The sequence below is a fragment of the Arachis ipaensis genome, chromosome B4 (assembly GCF_059453495.1).
Source record: "Arachis ipaensis isolate K30076 ecotype BB chromosome B4, ASM5945349v1, whole genome shotgun sequence".
NCBI classification, from domain to species: domain Eukaryota; kingdom Viridiplantae; phylum Streptophyta; class Magnoliopsida; order Fabales; family Fabaceae; genus Arachis; species Arachis ipaensis.
In genome coordinates, this window is record NC_142439.1 from 129817895 (window position 1) to 129832425 (window position 14531).

General features: G+C 34.8%; 2 protein-coding genes and 1 non-coding gene across 3 annotated transcripts; 2 read left to right on the top strand and 1 right to left on the bottom strand.

Annotated features, from left to right (window-relative positions):
• Positions 1-1499: 1499 nt before the first annotated feature.
• LOC107639808 (phospholipase D beta 2) lies at positions 1500-9075 on the top strand. Its single transcript, XM_016343408.3, has 10 exons — positions 1500-3849; positions 4607-4723; positions 5324-5518; positions 5886-6131; positions 6237-6305; positions 6407-6554; positions 6949-7097; positions 7356-7535; positions 8048-8245; positions 8606-9075. The coding sequence occupies exons 1-10, from the start codon at positions 2095-2097 to the stop codon at positions 8897-8899; spliced, it is 3351 nt and encodes a 1116-aa protein (XP_016198894.1). The 5' UTR covers positions 1500-2094; the 3' UTR covers positions 8900-9075.
• Positions 9076-9189: 114 nt separating this feature from the next.
• MEE50 (ARM repeat superfamily protein) lies at positions 9190-11479 on the bottom strand. Its single transcript, XM_016343410.3, has 2 exons — positions 10619-11479; positions 9190-10248 (listed from the first exon to the last, which is right to left on the bottom strand). The coding sequence occupies exons 1-2, from the start codon at positions 11253-11255 to the stop codon at positions 9368-9370; spliced, it is 1518 nt and encodes a 505-aa protein (XP_016198896.1). The 5' UTR covers positions 11256-11479; the 3' UTR covers positions 9190-9367.
• A 104-nt stretch (positions 11480-11583) lies between these two features.
• Positions 11584-11664, top strand: TRNAL-AAG (transfer RNA leucine (anticodon AAG)). Its single transcript has one exon. It is a non-coding gene; the product is annotated as a tRNA-Leu (tRNA).
• Positions 11665-14531: the final 2867 nt, after the last annotated feature.

Consider the following 14531-nt stretch of genomic DNA (forward strand, 5'->3'; position numbering starts at 1 on the left):
CCATCTTACTCCCTCTAATGAGACCACTCACGTTTAGAAACATATATATAGGCTTCTGTCTCCCACTAATTCGAACCGGCCTGGTTCGAATTATGGTTGGTTTAATTCGAACCAGCCTGGTTCGAATTACTTTGTCAGCGTTCTCTCTCTATAATTCGAACCACCCTGGTTCGAATTATGTGCACTTGAAGTTCGAACCATCTTGGTTCGATTTATTAACAACAGTCAACTTGTAATTCGAACTGCCCTGGTTCGAATTACTAACAAATGCAGTTCGAACCATGTTGGTTCGAATTATATTAATATACGTTCTGGCGCATTACTGAAACTATTTTCGGTTTGGCTTATATACGTAAATTCTAGATGGCATTGGCTTATAATGGTTTTTTGCCCTAAGATACATGAAATTAAAATTCATAAACAAATTTAAATTTATCAATATTTTAATAATAAATAAATTTTTATCTTATTTATAAAAAAGTGTTATCTTAATTGTTTATAAGCTTCATTTAAACTAATTTTTATTAGGTCTAAATCAGATTTTATAATGGTCCAAAATCAGTAAAATTTTTATTGGGTTTAGAATTGGATAAGAATTTTAAAAATAAATTTAATTACTATTTAAAATTGAGTTCAGACTAAGACAAATTCGATTTTATCTGATCCATATACACCCCTAAATAGTTATAAGATAAAAAGAATGAATAAATATTCAAATTGATTTTTAAAAAATTTCATATAGGACATTGTGATTGTTAACAAGCTTTTATTTTTAAAAATTTTTCAAGAATTAATTTTGTTAAATAAATTGATCTTTCTCGTTTTGAATTAAAATTTTAATTAAATAAATTGTGTGGACGAACTTCCGAAATATATCTTGTCTCTTACGCTATTGTAATATACTTTTTTTTTAATGGAGTGAGAATAATTCGGATGTCAAAGAACAAAGAGAGTGGATATGTGTAAAAGATACTCCGAGATTCAAGTTAATAAGTATTAATGATAGAATGTTAAATATGAAATAAAATTTATCATGTGTGAGTTTTTCCTTTGAGATATAAAAATAGATGTCTTTGTATAAGTATAGAGTTGATGAATAAAATTGATGTTTGATCATTAAGTCAGAATAATGACTATTAAGATTGTCCTTTGCAAATTTAAAATCAAGACAAATAAAGTCGAATTATGACTCATAATGCACATTAAAAACCGAACTATAAGGTGATTGATCAATTATAATAAATTAGTTCCAAAAAACATATTTTTAAAACAAATTATTTTCCTGAGAAACAAAAGAAATACCAATGTCTCGGAAAATTAATTTTTAAGGATGAATAAAAATTTATTAAGAATTCATATATCAACTTTTTGGGATCAATTTGGTGTTTGTATCCTAAGTTTGTCAGGCATGGGTCAACGCCTGTAGATCCAATAAAATCCTCCCACGTGGAAGATCTCATGGACAACTTGTTCCACCGGTAACTTCACACCAACCGAAAAAGAAGAAACATCAGCACTTCCCCAACCTGCCATGCCGGTATCCTTCGGGCACTTTGTACACGTAGTCAATGCTGACCTGGTTAGTAGAGAGAGAGAGAGAGAGAGAGCGTTGCCGGAGTTCAAAAACTTTGTTTCATCAGCTGGATCTTCGTCTTGTTCTTATTCTGCTTATTTCTGCATTTTTTTTTCAATCTCCGAATCTCCATAGAAAAAAGAGAAGGTGAGTTTTTTTATTTTTATTAATTCTCTCTTTCTCCTAATAAAAATAGAAAATCTCATCTTTGAGTTAACTTTCTTTGTTTCCTTGAACATTCACCATTGATATACGTATCACCAGTGTCTGATCAATCCAAATTATAATCATTCAAGCACTTCGCATATTGCTCTATTTGTATTCTTATTCGGAACTTCCGTGTATTACATGTACAATTAGTTTGTAATTGTATCAATTGAAATCCAATTAGCATAAACCGCTCTTTGAATGATTCTATTTTGAGACATTATTTTACACCCTTTTACGTTGGCAATTAAATTGTTTGATCCTTTTTCTTTGCCTTTTGGGGGTTTAGAATTTTGTGTTTCTGTGGTTAATTGATGGATAATAATGGATCTCCAAACCAATATCCAAACCCATACTTTTACCCTCCCAACCCTTACCAACCATACCCACCTCCACCAACTGGAATTCCAGTTCCTAATCCATATGAACATGTTCCCTATCCATACCCTTATAATCCTTCACATTCCTTCAATTATTCCTATCCCCCACCTCCTAGATCATCCTTATCATACTCTGGTTCGGGCCATATCGACTATCCCTGCCCCCCTCATCCTCAATCACCCTCCTCATGTGCTCCCTTAGACTTCAACCAGCCACCACCGAAGACATCTTATCTGGCTACTGCCCCTAGTGCTCCTACCAATCCTTACCCTGCTTATCCCTACCATGTTCCTCCAGGGAGTCAGAGTCCGTCTCGAGCTTCCCATTCTCACACCAGTAGCTTGCCATATGGATCATCTCAGTATTACTATCCACAAAATGAGGCCTATTTGTCTCCTCAGCAATCCGATGCCCACTCGCGAACCAATAGCTTTGCAGGTCCCTACTATGTGGAGAACACTAGCTCCACAGGTGGTGGAAGTGGAACCCCACAACCCAGTGATGATTCCAAGCCTTCTCCGAGTGCTATTACTTACCCGCCTTTGGATGATCTTATGAGCAATGTTCGGTTGTCCGATAGCACGCCTAGTGATATTGTGTCATCACCTCAACAGCCAGTGAGGCCCCTAATGCATTCCATTTCAACTTCAAAAATAGAGCAGAAGAAAGATGACTTTTATGGACATGCTAATAACTCCTTCTCAGGATGGGGAAATTCCTACTCTTCTCGGGTGGATTCGTCTAAACTTTCATCATCTAGTTTTGGCTCATTTAATGAGTCTGTGCAGATTGTTCCAGTGCAGAATAAAGGGTCATTGAGAGTTCTGCTTCTACATGGAAATTTGGATATATGGGTGCTTGAGGCCAAAAATCTTCCTAATATGGACATGTTCCACAAAACATTAGGTGATATGTTCGGTAAATTACCTGGCACTATGGGCAATAAAATTGAAGGAACTATGAATAAGGTGATTACCAGTGATCCTTATGTAACAATTTCTGTAGCAAACGCTGTAATTGGGAGGACTTTTGTGATTAGCAATAGTGAAAATCCTGTTTGGATGCAACATTTCTATGTTCCTGTTGCACATCATGCTGCTGAAGTGCACTTTGTTGTTAAAGACAGTGATGTTGTCGGTTCACAGCTCATTGGCATCGTGGCAATTCCAGTGGAACAGATATACTCGGGGGAGCTGGTCGAAGGCACCTATCCCATCCTAAATAGTAGTGGGAAGCCTTGTAAGCCAGGTGCTGTTCTGAGATTATCCATTCAGTATATCCCAATGGCACAACTAAGCATTTATCATCAAGGAGTTGGAGCAGGGCCTGAGTACATTGGAGTTCCTGCGACTTATTTTCCTTTGAGGAAAGGTGGAACGGTTACTCTATATCAAGATGCTCATGTTCCAGATGGCTGCCTCCCTAACGTGTTTCTTGACAATGGGAAGACTTATGTGAATGGAAAGTGTTGGTATGACATCTATGATGCCATACGTCAAGCTCGGCGTTTGATTTATATTACAGGATGGTCAGTGTGGCACAAAGTTACATTAATAAGGGATGGTGCTGTCAAAGCATCGGATTATGCCTTGGGTGATCTTTTGAGGTCAAAGTCACAGGAAGGAGTAAGAGTGCTTCTCCTTGTATGGGACGACCCTACATCGAGAAGCATTTTGGGTTATAAAACAGTAAGTATTACTACATTTCAATTATGTTTACTGCATTTATTTGCTTGGATGGGCTGGTGGGATTTGGTTTGAAATTGTCTACATGATCACATCCTTGATTCATTGTTCTTATGAAAAATACACTCTTATATCTTTTGAACTTAGTTGATTGTGACTTCCTTTTTGTATAGAAAGGTTTACATTTTTTACATGAAAAGGTTTACATGTCAGTTTTTGCAACAAAAAACAAAAATTTGAGATGCTGAAAGTTGTTCTGCATATTAAAATATACTCGTTTTTTGGAATTGAATCCACAAATATTTTTTCCTACTTACTACTTTCATACTTCTTGACAATGTTTCTGTTCTTCCATTGCTGGTGCTTAACTTACATATAATCATCTTAATATTTTTGAAATTTGTTTTTCTCTTGGACTTTGGGACACTGTATATATTGGCTAGTGGTACTCCTAAACTAGAATCTCTGGTCTCTACTCAAAATTTATCTGCACAAAACTCACACCAGCGTGATGTTAACCTCTTAAACTAGGTTATCCTTGTGATGTTCTAGTCTAGATGGTAACATAACTAAAATAATTGACATAGCAAAGCCATTCTTTTGTCTTACGCTAATAAATGTTTATTCTGCGACAAGTAAGATTAAGACTATTGGTAATCCTGTTATTGCTTCTTTAAACAAAAATGTTTTTAGGGATTTGATACTTATATTTTTCCCTTGCTAGTTTTGATTATGTAAAAGTCTTCAACTTTACATTCAGGATGGTGTCATGGCAACTCATGATGAGGAAACCAGACGATTTTTCAAGAATTCTTCAGTGCATGTGCTGCTTTGTCCTCGCAGTGCTGGAAAACGACATAGCTGGTACAAGCAAAAGGTCAGGCTTGACAACTACTGTCCAATTGAAATATTTTATTTTATTTTATTTATGGTTGATTCTCTCTACAGATTTTGCTGAAGTGCTGTTTCTTATTAACATTGTTATTCTCTAAAGCCTTGCATGAATTGGTTAATGCTGTAGCTCATAAGAATATAATATTTTATTTATGACTATTTTTTTGTTGGTAGTTATAAAATCAGACATCAAGCTATATTACATTAACATAAATGAGTGTTCATGAACATATGATTAAACATATATGTTTATATCATTGGTTAGCTTAACGTGAAATTTTGTGTAGTCTAGACATTAAACCTACTTCCTACGAGCTAGCTTAAAGCTTTAACTCAAGATTTGCATGAGTATCTTTTAGCTGCAAAGGTTGTCAATTGTTTTTATATTTCTATTGAGTGTATCCACAAGTTTTTTCATATAGGAATGTGAAGCTTTAATTGCAACTTCGAATTTGGGGCAAGTTCTGGTTTGCCAGCAGTGATATCTACTTGTTTGCATTGGATCACTTTTCATGTTATCACATAATTTAATGATTTTGGTTTCAGATTTCTATATTGAATCTCGTCTTATTCCTCTTATTAGGAAGTTGGAACAATATATACACATCATCAGAAAACTGTTATTGTGGATGCTGATGCTGGAAATAACATGAGAAAAATAATAGCATTTGTTGGTGGACTTGATTTGTGTGATGGACGTTATGATACTCCCGATCATCCTATACTTAGGACCCTGCATACACTGCATAAAGATGACTATCACAACCCTACTTTCACGGTAATCTCTTATTTCCAACTCCATTTTGTTTCATTATCACGACTAACTAGAGCTTTAAATCAATCTTCTGAAAATATTTAAATTAAAGTATTTTAAAAAATGTATAGTTCCAGCTTTAGAGGAAGTCAAAGGGTAGTTGAGAAATGTTTTTGCGATCTTCTTGGGATATGTTTAACCTAATACAAGAATGATGTTATTTCTATTTACCTCCCCCAATTGCACATTTACAACTTTCGTGCAGAATACAAAGTTATGAAGCAATTTAAATTATGAATATGTGTAGATAGGAACATTTTGCAGCAATTTATAAATATTATTGTTTCAAATAAGCAGGTCAATTTATTCATATGATATAATTATGTTGCAGGGTAATGTAGGTGGTTGTCCCCGGGAGCCATGGCATGACTTGCATTCCAAAATTGATGGTCCAGCAGCTTATGATGTTTTGAAAAATTTTGAGGAGCGCTGGTTAAGAGCTTCAAAACCTCATGGGATCAAAAAGTTAAAGAAATATGATGATGCTTTGCTTAAGCTGGAAAGAATTCCAGATATCATTCGCATGACTGATCTTCCTTGTATTGGTCATGATGATCCTGAGTCTTGGCATGTTCAGGTAACTGGTTATTAAATACCAAATAGATGTTTTAGTTTTCTAGAAGCAATTTTTCTTCAATTTTCTTAGTAAGGGAATTATCATTCTGTTTACTTTGGGATGTAGATATTTCGTTCAATTGATTCAAATTCTGTTAAAGGATTTCCAAAGGATCCAAAAGAAGCTTCTAGCAAGGTAAATGGAAGCTTTATGTTTCAATTTTTCATTTCTAGTGCTTGTTTCAATTGTTCATGTGTGATCAGAAGGTCAAACATTGGTGTGTATATATGTTGCAGAACCTAGTATGTGGGAAGAATGTGCTGATCGACATGAGCATACATACAGCATATGTGAAGGCCATTCGAGCTGCACAGCATTACATTTATATAGAGAATCAATATTTCATTGGGTCTTCATACAATTGGAGTCAACATAAAGATCTTGGTATGTAGCACATCTTTCTGCATAACCGTTTTGTAAAAAGTAAAAAATAAATAAGCAATTTCATACTAGAACCATGGATGTTTTATTGAGCATGAAGTAACATGTGCAGAACTAATGTATGTAAGTGTCCTACAAAACATACCTAGGGAAACAGTCTTATAGATGTGTGTGGTATGCCATGCCATGTTGGTGTGTTATATGCATCAAAAGCTAACTGATACAGCAGATTATTTTGTAGTTGGAACAAAAATCTCATTGAAAAGTATATTATAGGAATGTAGATGCTAAACTAATTCACTAGTCCAGTGGAAGAATAAAGCAATGTTAACAATGTGGCAAATAGATTTTATAATGGTCTCTTTTATGTTAATCTTTAGGCTTTATGCTTTGGCAGGTGCTAATAATTTGATACCATTGGAAATTGCTCTGAAGATTGCTGAAAAGATAAAAGCACATGAAAGATTTGCAGTGTATATTGTTATTCCAATGTGGCCAGAAGGTGTTCCGACCGGGGCTGCTACACAAAGGATTCTGTATTGGCAGGTATGATTCAATTAACAGTATAAAAGCATTTTATTTAACAGAATCGGATTTGATTGAACCTTTCAATCGGATAAGTTTGCATTTGGCATTGTTCACTCTGACCTGGAATCGCATATCAGCTTTACTGTGCTACCATTGTCATATTTGATCATTTTTCTATTTTATCACCGTTGTCTGATATAGACCACAATGCTGAGAAGTTAAAACACGGGTACTTGGTTTATTGCACTGGTTGATCTGGATTCATTTTCTATGCAGAATAATACAATGCAAATGATGTATGACACTGTTTACAAGGCTTTGGTTGATGCTGGGGTTGAAGCAGCATTCTCTCCACAAGACTATTTGAACTTTTTCTGTCTAGGCAATCGGGAGGCCACAAGTATGTATGATAATGTCACGGTCTCTGGAGCTCCTCCCCAGGCAAATAGTGTCCAAGTATGTCATGAACACCACCTTCCTTGTCCTTCTTTTCCGAGTTACATACTTTTTTTCTGCCATTTAGTTTCACATTTTTATTATAAATTCTAGATTTCTAGTACCAATAGGCACCTCACCAACAGTTTCAAATTATCTAGAGTTAAGCATGTGTCTGAATATTATTAAATCTAAAAACCTTGGTTATTTCATCAATGGTTTGATTGTTACACTTTACTCCCAGAAGTGCTACTGCACTTTAGATGAGCCAAATCCCACTTTCAGATGGCAGCTGTTTGGTATCTTCCATTTCAATTGGTTATTGATACTCAGAAAGTAACCAGTTGTGTCTTACAATATTCTTATCCAGTTTCGTAATATGTTTGTTTTCCTCTTAGAACTTAATTTTCTGCAAGCTATTTTTCTAAAAGTCACTACAAACATTTGAATTCTTCACAATTTTTTCTGTTGCATGCCTTCTTTTGTTAATGAATGCGCTATTAAGTTTTTGTATGTTGATGCTCTATTTCCAGGCAAATAGTCGAAATAGCCGGCGTTTCATGATTTATGTTCATTCGAAAGGCATGATAGTTGATGATGAATATGTGATATTGGGATCTGCAAACATCAATCAACGCTCTATGGAAGGAACAAGAGACAGTGAGATTGCAATGGGAGCCTATCAACCACATTATACCTGGGCAAGAAAATCTACTTACCCCCTTGGACAAGTAAGCTTCTCTTTTCCCATCAATGGATACTAATAACGGTTTATGTGGATTATGTAGCTAATGTGATAGGAACATTTAAGAATTTTTAATCACCTATAATTTTTCCAATCTCTAGAATTTGCCATGCATACCAACTATGGTCATATTTTATTGAGCACTGTAGCAGGCTAGGCAGCTCTTTAATATGCATTATGTTCCTGTTGGGAACATGCGGGGACAAAATTCTCAATTTGAATTTTAGGAGGAAAAGGAGATTACTTGTGTTGATAATAGTTTTGATTGTTTTTCTACACTCTTATTTTGTAAGCCATTAGCATGTTCTTCTATTTAGCAATAATTTTATGAAACTATGCTATGTAGGTCCATGGATATAGGATGTCGCTTTGGGCAGAACACACAGGAACAATTGAAGATTGTTTCTTGCAGCCAGAGAGCCTCGAGTGCGTGCGAAGGGTTAAAGCGATGGGTGAAATGAACTGGAGACAGTATGCAGCAAATGAAGTAACAGAGATGAGAGGACATCTAATGAAATACCCTGTTGATGTTGATAGAAAGGGCAAAGTTAGACCCCTTCCTGGCCATGAAGAGTTCCCTGATGTTGGAGGGAAAATAGTTGGGTCATTCCTTGCCATGAAGGAGAATCTAACCATTTGAATAGAGCTACTAACATTAGGATAATGAATTAATGATCATTGTAAATTAAAACAGTAAACAATTTTGAAGAGAATGATAGGTTGAAGAAAAGAAAAGAAACTCACTGTATAATAAACAATAAACTCTATCAATTGTTGTTTCTATAACTTATTAAGGTTTTGTTCTATTGTTTGATGTAATTTCACTAACTTGTCATACATAAATATCAATAGTCACATACTCACATGTATTAAGTGGGAAATTTCCCAAACTCTCATGCATCTTTTTTCTTTTTACTAGTTCAGTAATTCTTCAACAGAGAATGATATTAAATTAGAAACCAGAACTCATCACATTAGAAAAATCTCTAGCATCTTTATTTCCTATACTAATCAATATAACCAAAACAGTTCCAATTCATTAAATGAAACAAGGAGCAATGCCTTTGCTATTATCCTAAAAACTGTGTCTCCATTTTCTCAAGATACTTCATGTTACATTTACAAGTTTTGCACGCATAGTACTCGGATCAACTTCCACTCGAAGACCAAGGGCTGCAAGTTCCGGGACTTCGGCTGTTCCCTGATACTCCAACTGCTCAACTACCCTTCGGTTCTCTTCATTGCCCTCCAACATATTCCTTACACACCATATGCCCCATTCTTTCAAGAAAGGATTGTCTTCGTCAATAACACACTGCTGCAATAGCAGCAGAATCCCATTCTGCTGCCGGATTTCATTTTGTGCGTGCTTCCTTCTATATGCGCAATTTCCAATAACTGCAACAATGTCTCGCCTGAACCCTCTGTAAGGACATGGTTTTAAAGAACTACTACTAGCACCAATACCATCTTGATTCTCAAATTGCTTCATTACTTTCCGGATTGTTGTTGGTGGCTCAAGATCTCTAAGCAAAGACAAGAGCAACTCTATGAAGCCATAAGAGAATAGCACATCAACAACACTCTCTGCATAATCCCTGTTACCTCTCGCATTATCTTGAGCACAAATGTCCCTCAATATTGTGAGCGAGTAGCCGAGAACATCAACTTCGGGAGAGCCACTAGGAAGACCAGACTTGCCCCTCCCTGCATGTTCGAGAATCCGAATAGACTTCTTGAATATTCCATAAACAAACAATGCAGTATCTGTTGAGATAGTAACATCTTCTAGCCGCTCACTTAAGATTTCCGATAGGATTCGCAAAAGGAAAGCTTGTTCAGAGGAAAACTGACCATCCTTGGACTCAGTATCTTCTTCACCCAAAGGATCATCCACATACTGTAATTTTGGAAATAACACAGGCAATTGAGATTCTTTGAGGCAGATTCTTGAAAGAAGCAACTTTAGCCAATCCTCAGCAAAACCAGCTAGATCAACATAAACCAATGATTAAGAAAATCAAAATAACCTAGAAGAAGAAGAAAAAGAACAACAGCAACAACAGAAAAAGCAAAGGATACAAAAAATAAATGAACAAATAAACCACAAATAATGAAAGAATAAAAAAGGGGAACAGAACAAGTATTTTCATCACCCAAATTATAGCATCTTACACAAGAAAGTATAAAACAACAATAGACAGTGCTCTCATCCACCCAAATAACCAAATACTGCTATCTTATACTACTTATTATTGTGATTACTTCCCCATAAAGTTGCTATATTTAAACAAAGAAACTACAATTTTTTTTTTCTTGAAAAAGAAAAGTACAGAAGCAAGAGCATAAAGCTACTAACCAGAAGAAGCAGTTTTCACAATTGCTGCCATTACAGGCCACCCATCATAACTTGACAGAATTTGAGACCATTCCGGATTCCCATCACAACAAGTATAAATCACCATACACAAAGGGTCACAAGTCTCTTTGCTACTAACTTTAGCAAGCAACACAAACCCTTCTGGATACAACTCTTCCCAAACAGCACGCTGGTGTTCTCTCCCAGCAAGACAAACATTCGCCAGAACCTGAATTCCCCAACGAACCAAGCCCAAAGAATAAGAAGAAGAAGAAGAAGAACCAACCTCTGACCTCAAAATATCTGAAACAACAGCCACCCCATTGTGCTCAATAAACGAGTTCTGATTTTCAATGTCCCCAGCACACAGGTTTCGAAGGAGCTTGAAACACAAAGCAATAATATCATGATTATGATTATGGTGTTCAAGTACTTCTAGAACAGCAGCGAGGACCTTTTTGGAAGCAAGCTCTGAACGACCACCATGGGATTTTGCAGTCTCTGTGAGAGATTCAAGGGAGTTTTCCAACGAAGAAGTGTCGGAAGCAGTGAGGAGTAACTGAAGGGTGTGTTTTGATACTGTTGGGTTCTTCAACAATGAAGATGAATCTGCATTAGTAGCCGTACCATCATCCATTTTGCTTCACCGGAATAAGAAAGAATTGTTTATTTTTTGCAGAGTTTGAAGGTAAAAATTTGATTTTGATGAAAAACAAAAGACACCCTACAATTTAATTCGTTCGTTATAGTGCCATTGAAAAGCTAGTTTATCGATGATGGCGTCTCGTCGGAGGGTTTCGATTCTGATTTTCATTCTAGAGAGTACGAATTTTTCAGCTGGTGTTAAAAATGGTGGACGACGCCGTTTTATTTGTCATTTTTATTTCATTTTTTCTTGTTGGATTTGAAATTTTGAATATACAATGCTAAATTGGATTAATATTACAAACACAAGAACATCAAAAGTTGAGATGGCCGAGTTGGTCTAAGGCGCCAGATTAAGGTTCTGGTCCGAAAGGGCGTGGGTTCAAATCCCACTCTCAACATCTTGTTATTTTTATATTTTTGTTGGGTCAAACTATTCTTTCGGGTTTCTTTTAACATTCGATCACATGGGCCAAGTAAACCCAACTTCATTTCAAGTTTTCTATTATATTGGGTCAACAGAACCGAATTTCAAATCAAAACAATCCTAGAAGAGCTTCAATGTTCACCAAAATCATAAGTCTTACGAAAATAGTTTTACCCAATAAACACAAAGAGTTTCTTGACAGAAAAAAAATAAGATTCTTCATATTCACAGCACAAGAAAATCATCATAAGAATAAACCAAAAAAAAAAAAAAAAATCATCCTAAGAATCAAATAACAAAAATCTTCATATCCAAGGGGGAAAAGCTTCATAAGAATCTGATTCATTTTTAGTTATCAAATTAAATTAAGGCCTAACTGTTGACCAGAAATACATGTTTAAATCATGGAAAACTTAGTGGCCAAAAAAAAAAATCATTAGAAAACATTGATGCAATTACAAGCATAACTTTAACTCTAAGTTTGTGTTATTTAAAAAAAAACGAAAGAAAGAAAAACGAGATTTATGTTTAGACAAAAAGAGCTACTCTAGATTTATCTTCCAACAAAAAAAAAAAAATTGAATAATTTTCTAAAAGTTAATTCAACTAAACTAATGAGTGTATCAACTATCAACTAAGGATGAAATCCGGTGAGACGGTCTGCCAAGAGTTTTAAATCTAGCCGTCAATGAATCTGGCTTGATCTAATAAAAACAAATATTTAGGCTTAAATTTATAGTAAAGTCTTTTCATTTTAAGAGATTAAATTTAAACTTACTGAAAGATTTACAAGACTAGTCAAATTAGTCTGGACCTATTCAAAATTACTATGCATATAAATTATTTTCTAAAATATTATACGTGAGGTTTGTATTCTAAACCATTATTTAAAAATCTTATTATTTCTGCTAATCTATCGAATCTTTTTTTATAATTATATGAAAAAAATTATCTGTATCTTATTAGATCTTAGGCTTATTTAAAATTTTAGTCCAATTTAAACTTTTTATTTGTTAACAGACTCTAGGCCAGACTAATTTTTTTAAATAGATCGTACTCACACATTTAAACAGACCTTTAACAAATTACAATCCTGATCTTTTAACAATAAAACCTCACATGACCTAGTGTGTTTTCATCCTAGTACCAACGAGCAAATCAATATAGAAAGAGACACATATATGAGACGTTTTATACCACTTCATGACTATATATAATGCATGCAACTTTTCGTACTTAGCTTGCACCTAGGGACATTTATGTGAATTTCATAGCTATAACTTAGTGTTTAATTTTGCTTAATTTATTTTTATAATAAATTTTAAATATTTAATAATTATTTATTTTTTTATTTTTAAAATTAAATATTAATTTTTAACTTTTTTTAATAAGTTAGACAAATATTTTTAGACATTATAACAAATTAACAATTATCTTTAATATATAAGGAGATTAATACTTAATAGATATCCATCTTTTTCCTTTAAAGTGGACTTTAGGTCTTTAACAGTATGATTTTTTTTTACTCAAGTTAAAGCAAGTAGTCATGATTTTTGTCCTAAATAATTAACACTATTTTATTTCTAACAAATAACACATCTAATTTTGTATATAAGAATATAAATTATCCAACATAAATATTTGTTGTGAGAGTTATTTGAAATTGAGTTGTTTTGAGCTTGAACATAAAGTCTAAACGCTTTTGAATTATCTGTCCGATATCTTCTCCAACGAGGATGAATCCGTTCGAGTTGTTTGTGCAGAAGTGGGGGTACGTAGTAGTTGCAAAAAACTCGAAAGCTTAAGTCAGCAAGAGTTTTAACAGGTTTTTAGTAGATTGGATTCGAAATATACCTGAGGGTGTCAGAGTATTTATAGGTGTAGATGTAGAATCAATAACTATTTTTTAAAGTAGTTCCGCCTTTGATGATGGATAGTCGTTTCCCTCTTATTAAGGAGGTTGTTAAGGTCTCCTTTTTAGAAGCGGATGAGAGATAGTCGAAGTTGGCTACTTGTTTATAAGTTGGACCGAAATCATGTTGTTGTGCCCGACCTTTGTGAGGTCGGGTGAGACGATGTTGATTAGATCGCCTCTTTTAATTGGGCTTTATTCATTTTGGGTCTGACTGTATTTTTGGGTTAGGGTATGAATAATGTCCCTATTTGAGGCCGAGCTTTATTAGGTGGGACTCAAGCATTTGTAGGCCAGACTGATCTCTTGTGGTGTCGGCGCATCACATCGAGCATACCACCTTTTGAGGGATTAGGTTGGGTACTCAACGTGATTTTTATGAACCTGAAGCATTACGTCTTTTCGTAATCATTTGGATGTTTCTCTAGGGTTACTTTTAATAACCGTGCACGCCATAAATGAGGGGGTGAATTTGTTATTTTGCCCCTTGGGTTTTATAAATATCTGACCCCTTTTTTTTCCTTCTTTTTGCTTCTTCTGAAACGTTTTGCTTTATTCTTGGTCAAAGTCTTTGATCTTCTTCGTTGCAACTGTTTTTTCAAGTCATAGCAATTCTTGGTGAAATGTCCATATATCTTGTGATATTTGCAGTATTCTGTCCGACTTCCACCATTCTTGTTTTTGATGGGCCAAGGTGGTGGAAGCTTTTTGATATGGCAGATCTTTCTGTAGATGTCAACAAGAGAAACTCGCAAGGGGTATAATTATGATACCTTTGAAGCTTCTCTGAGCTATACTCATCCTTTTTTTTTTGCTTCTTTCTCTTTATCCTGAGTATGGTGAGAAAGATTTTGTCTTGGAGTCAGCTCTCTTAGTTAGGCATTCTCTTTCATGTTGATGTGTTTTTCTGCTCACTCTTGTACCTCGTA

Bases quoted from the DNA above. Each gene is read 5' to 3' on its own strand.
- MEE50 (XM_016343410.3), bottom strand. From the start codon at position 11,255: ATGGATGATGGTACGGCTACTAATGCAGATTCATCTTCATTGTTGAAG. The intron at 10,249-10,618 runs GTTAGTAGCTTT...ATGTTGATCTAG, and splicing joins TGTGAAAACTGCTTCTTCTG to CTGGTTTTGCTGAGGATTGG.
- LOC107639808 (XM_016343408.3), top strand. From the start codon at position 2,095: ATGGATAATAATGGATCTCCAAACCAATATCCAAACCCATACTTTTAC. The intron at 5,519-5,885 runs GTAATCTCTTAT...ATTATGTTGCAG, and splicing joins ATCACAACCCTACTTTCACG to GGTAATGTAGGTGGTTGTCC. The intron at 8,246-8,605 runs GTAAGCTTCTCT...TATGCTATGTAG, and splicing joins CTACTTACCCCCTTGGACAA to GTCCATGGATATAGGATGTC.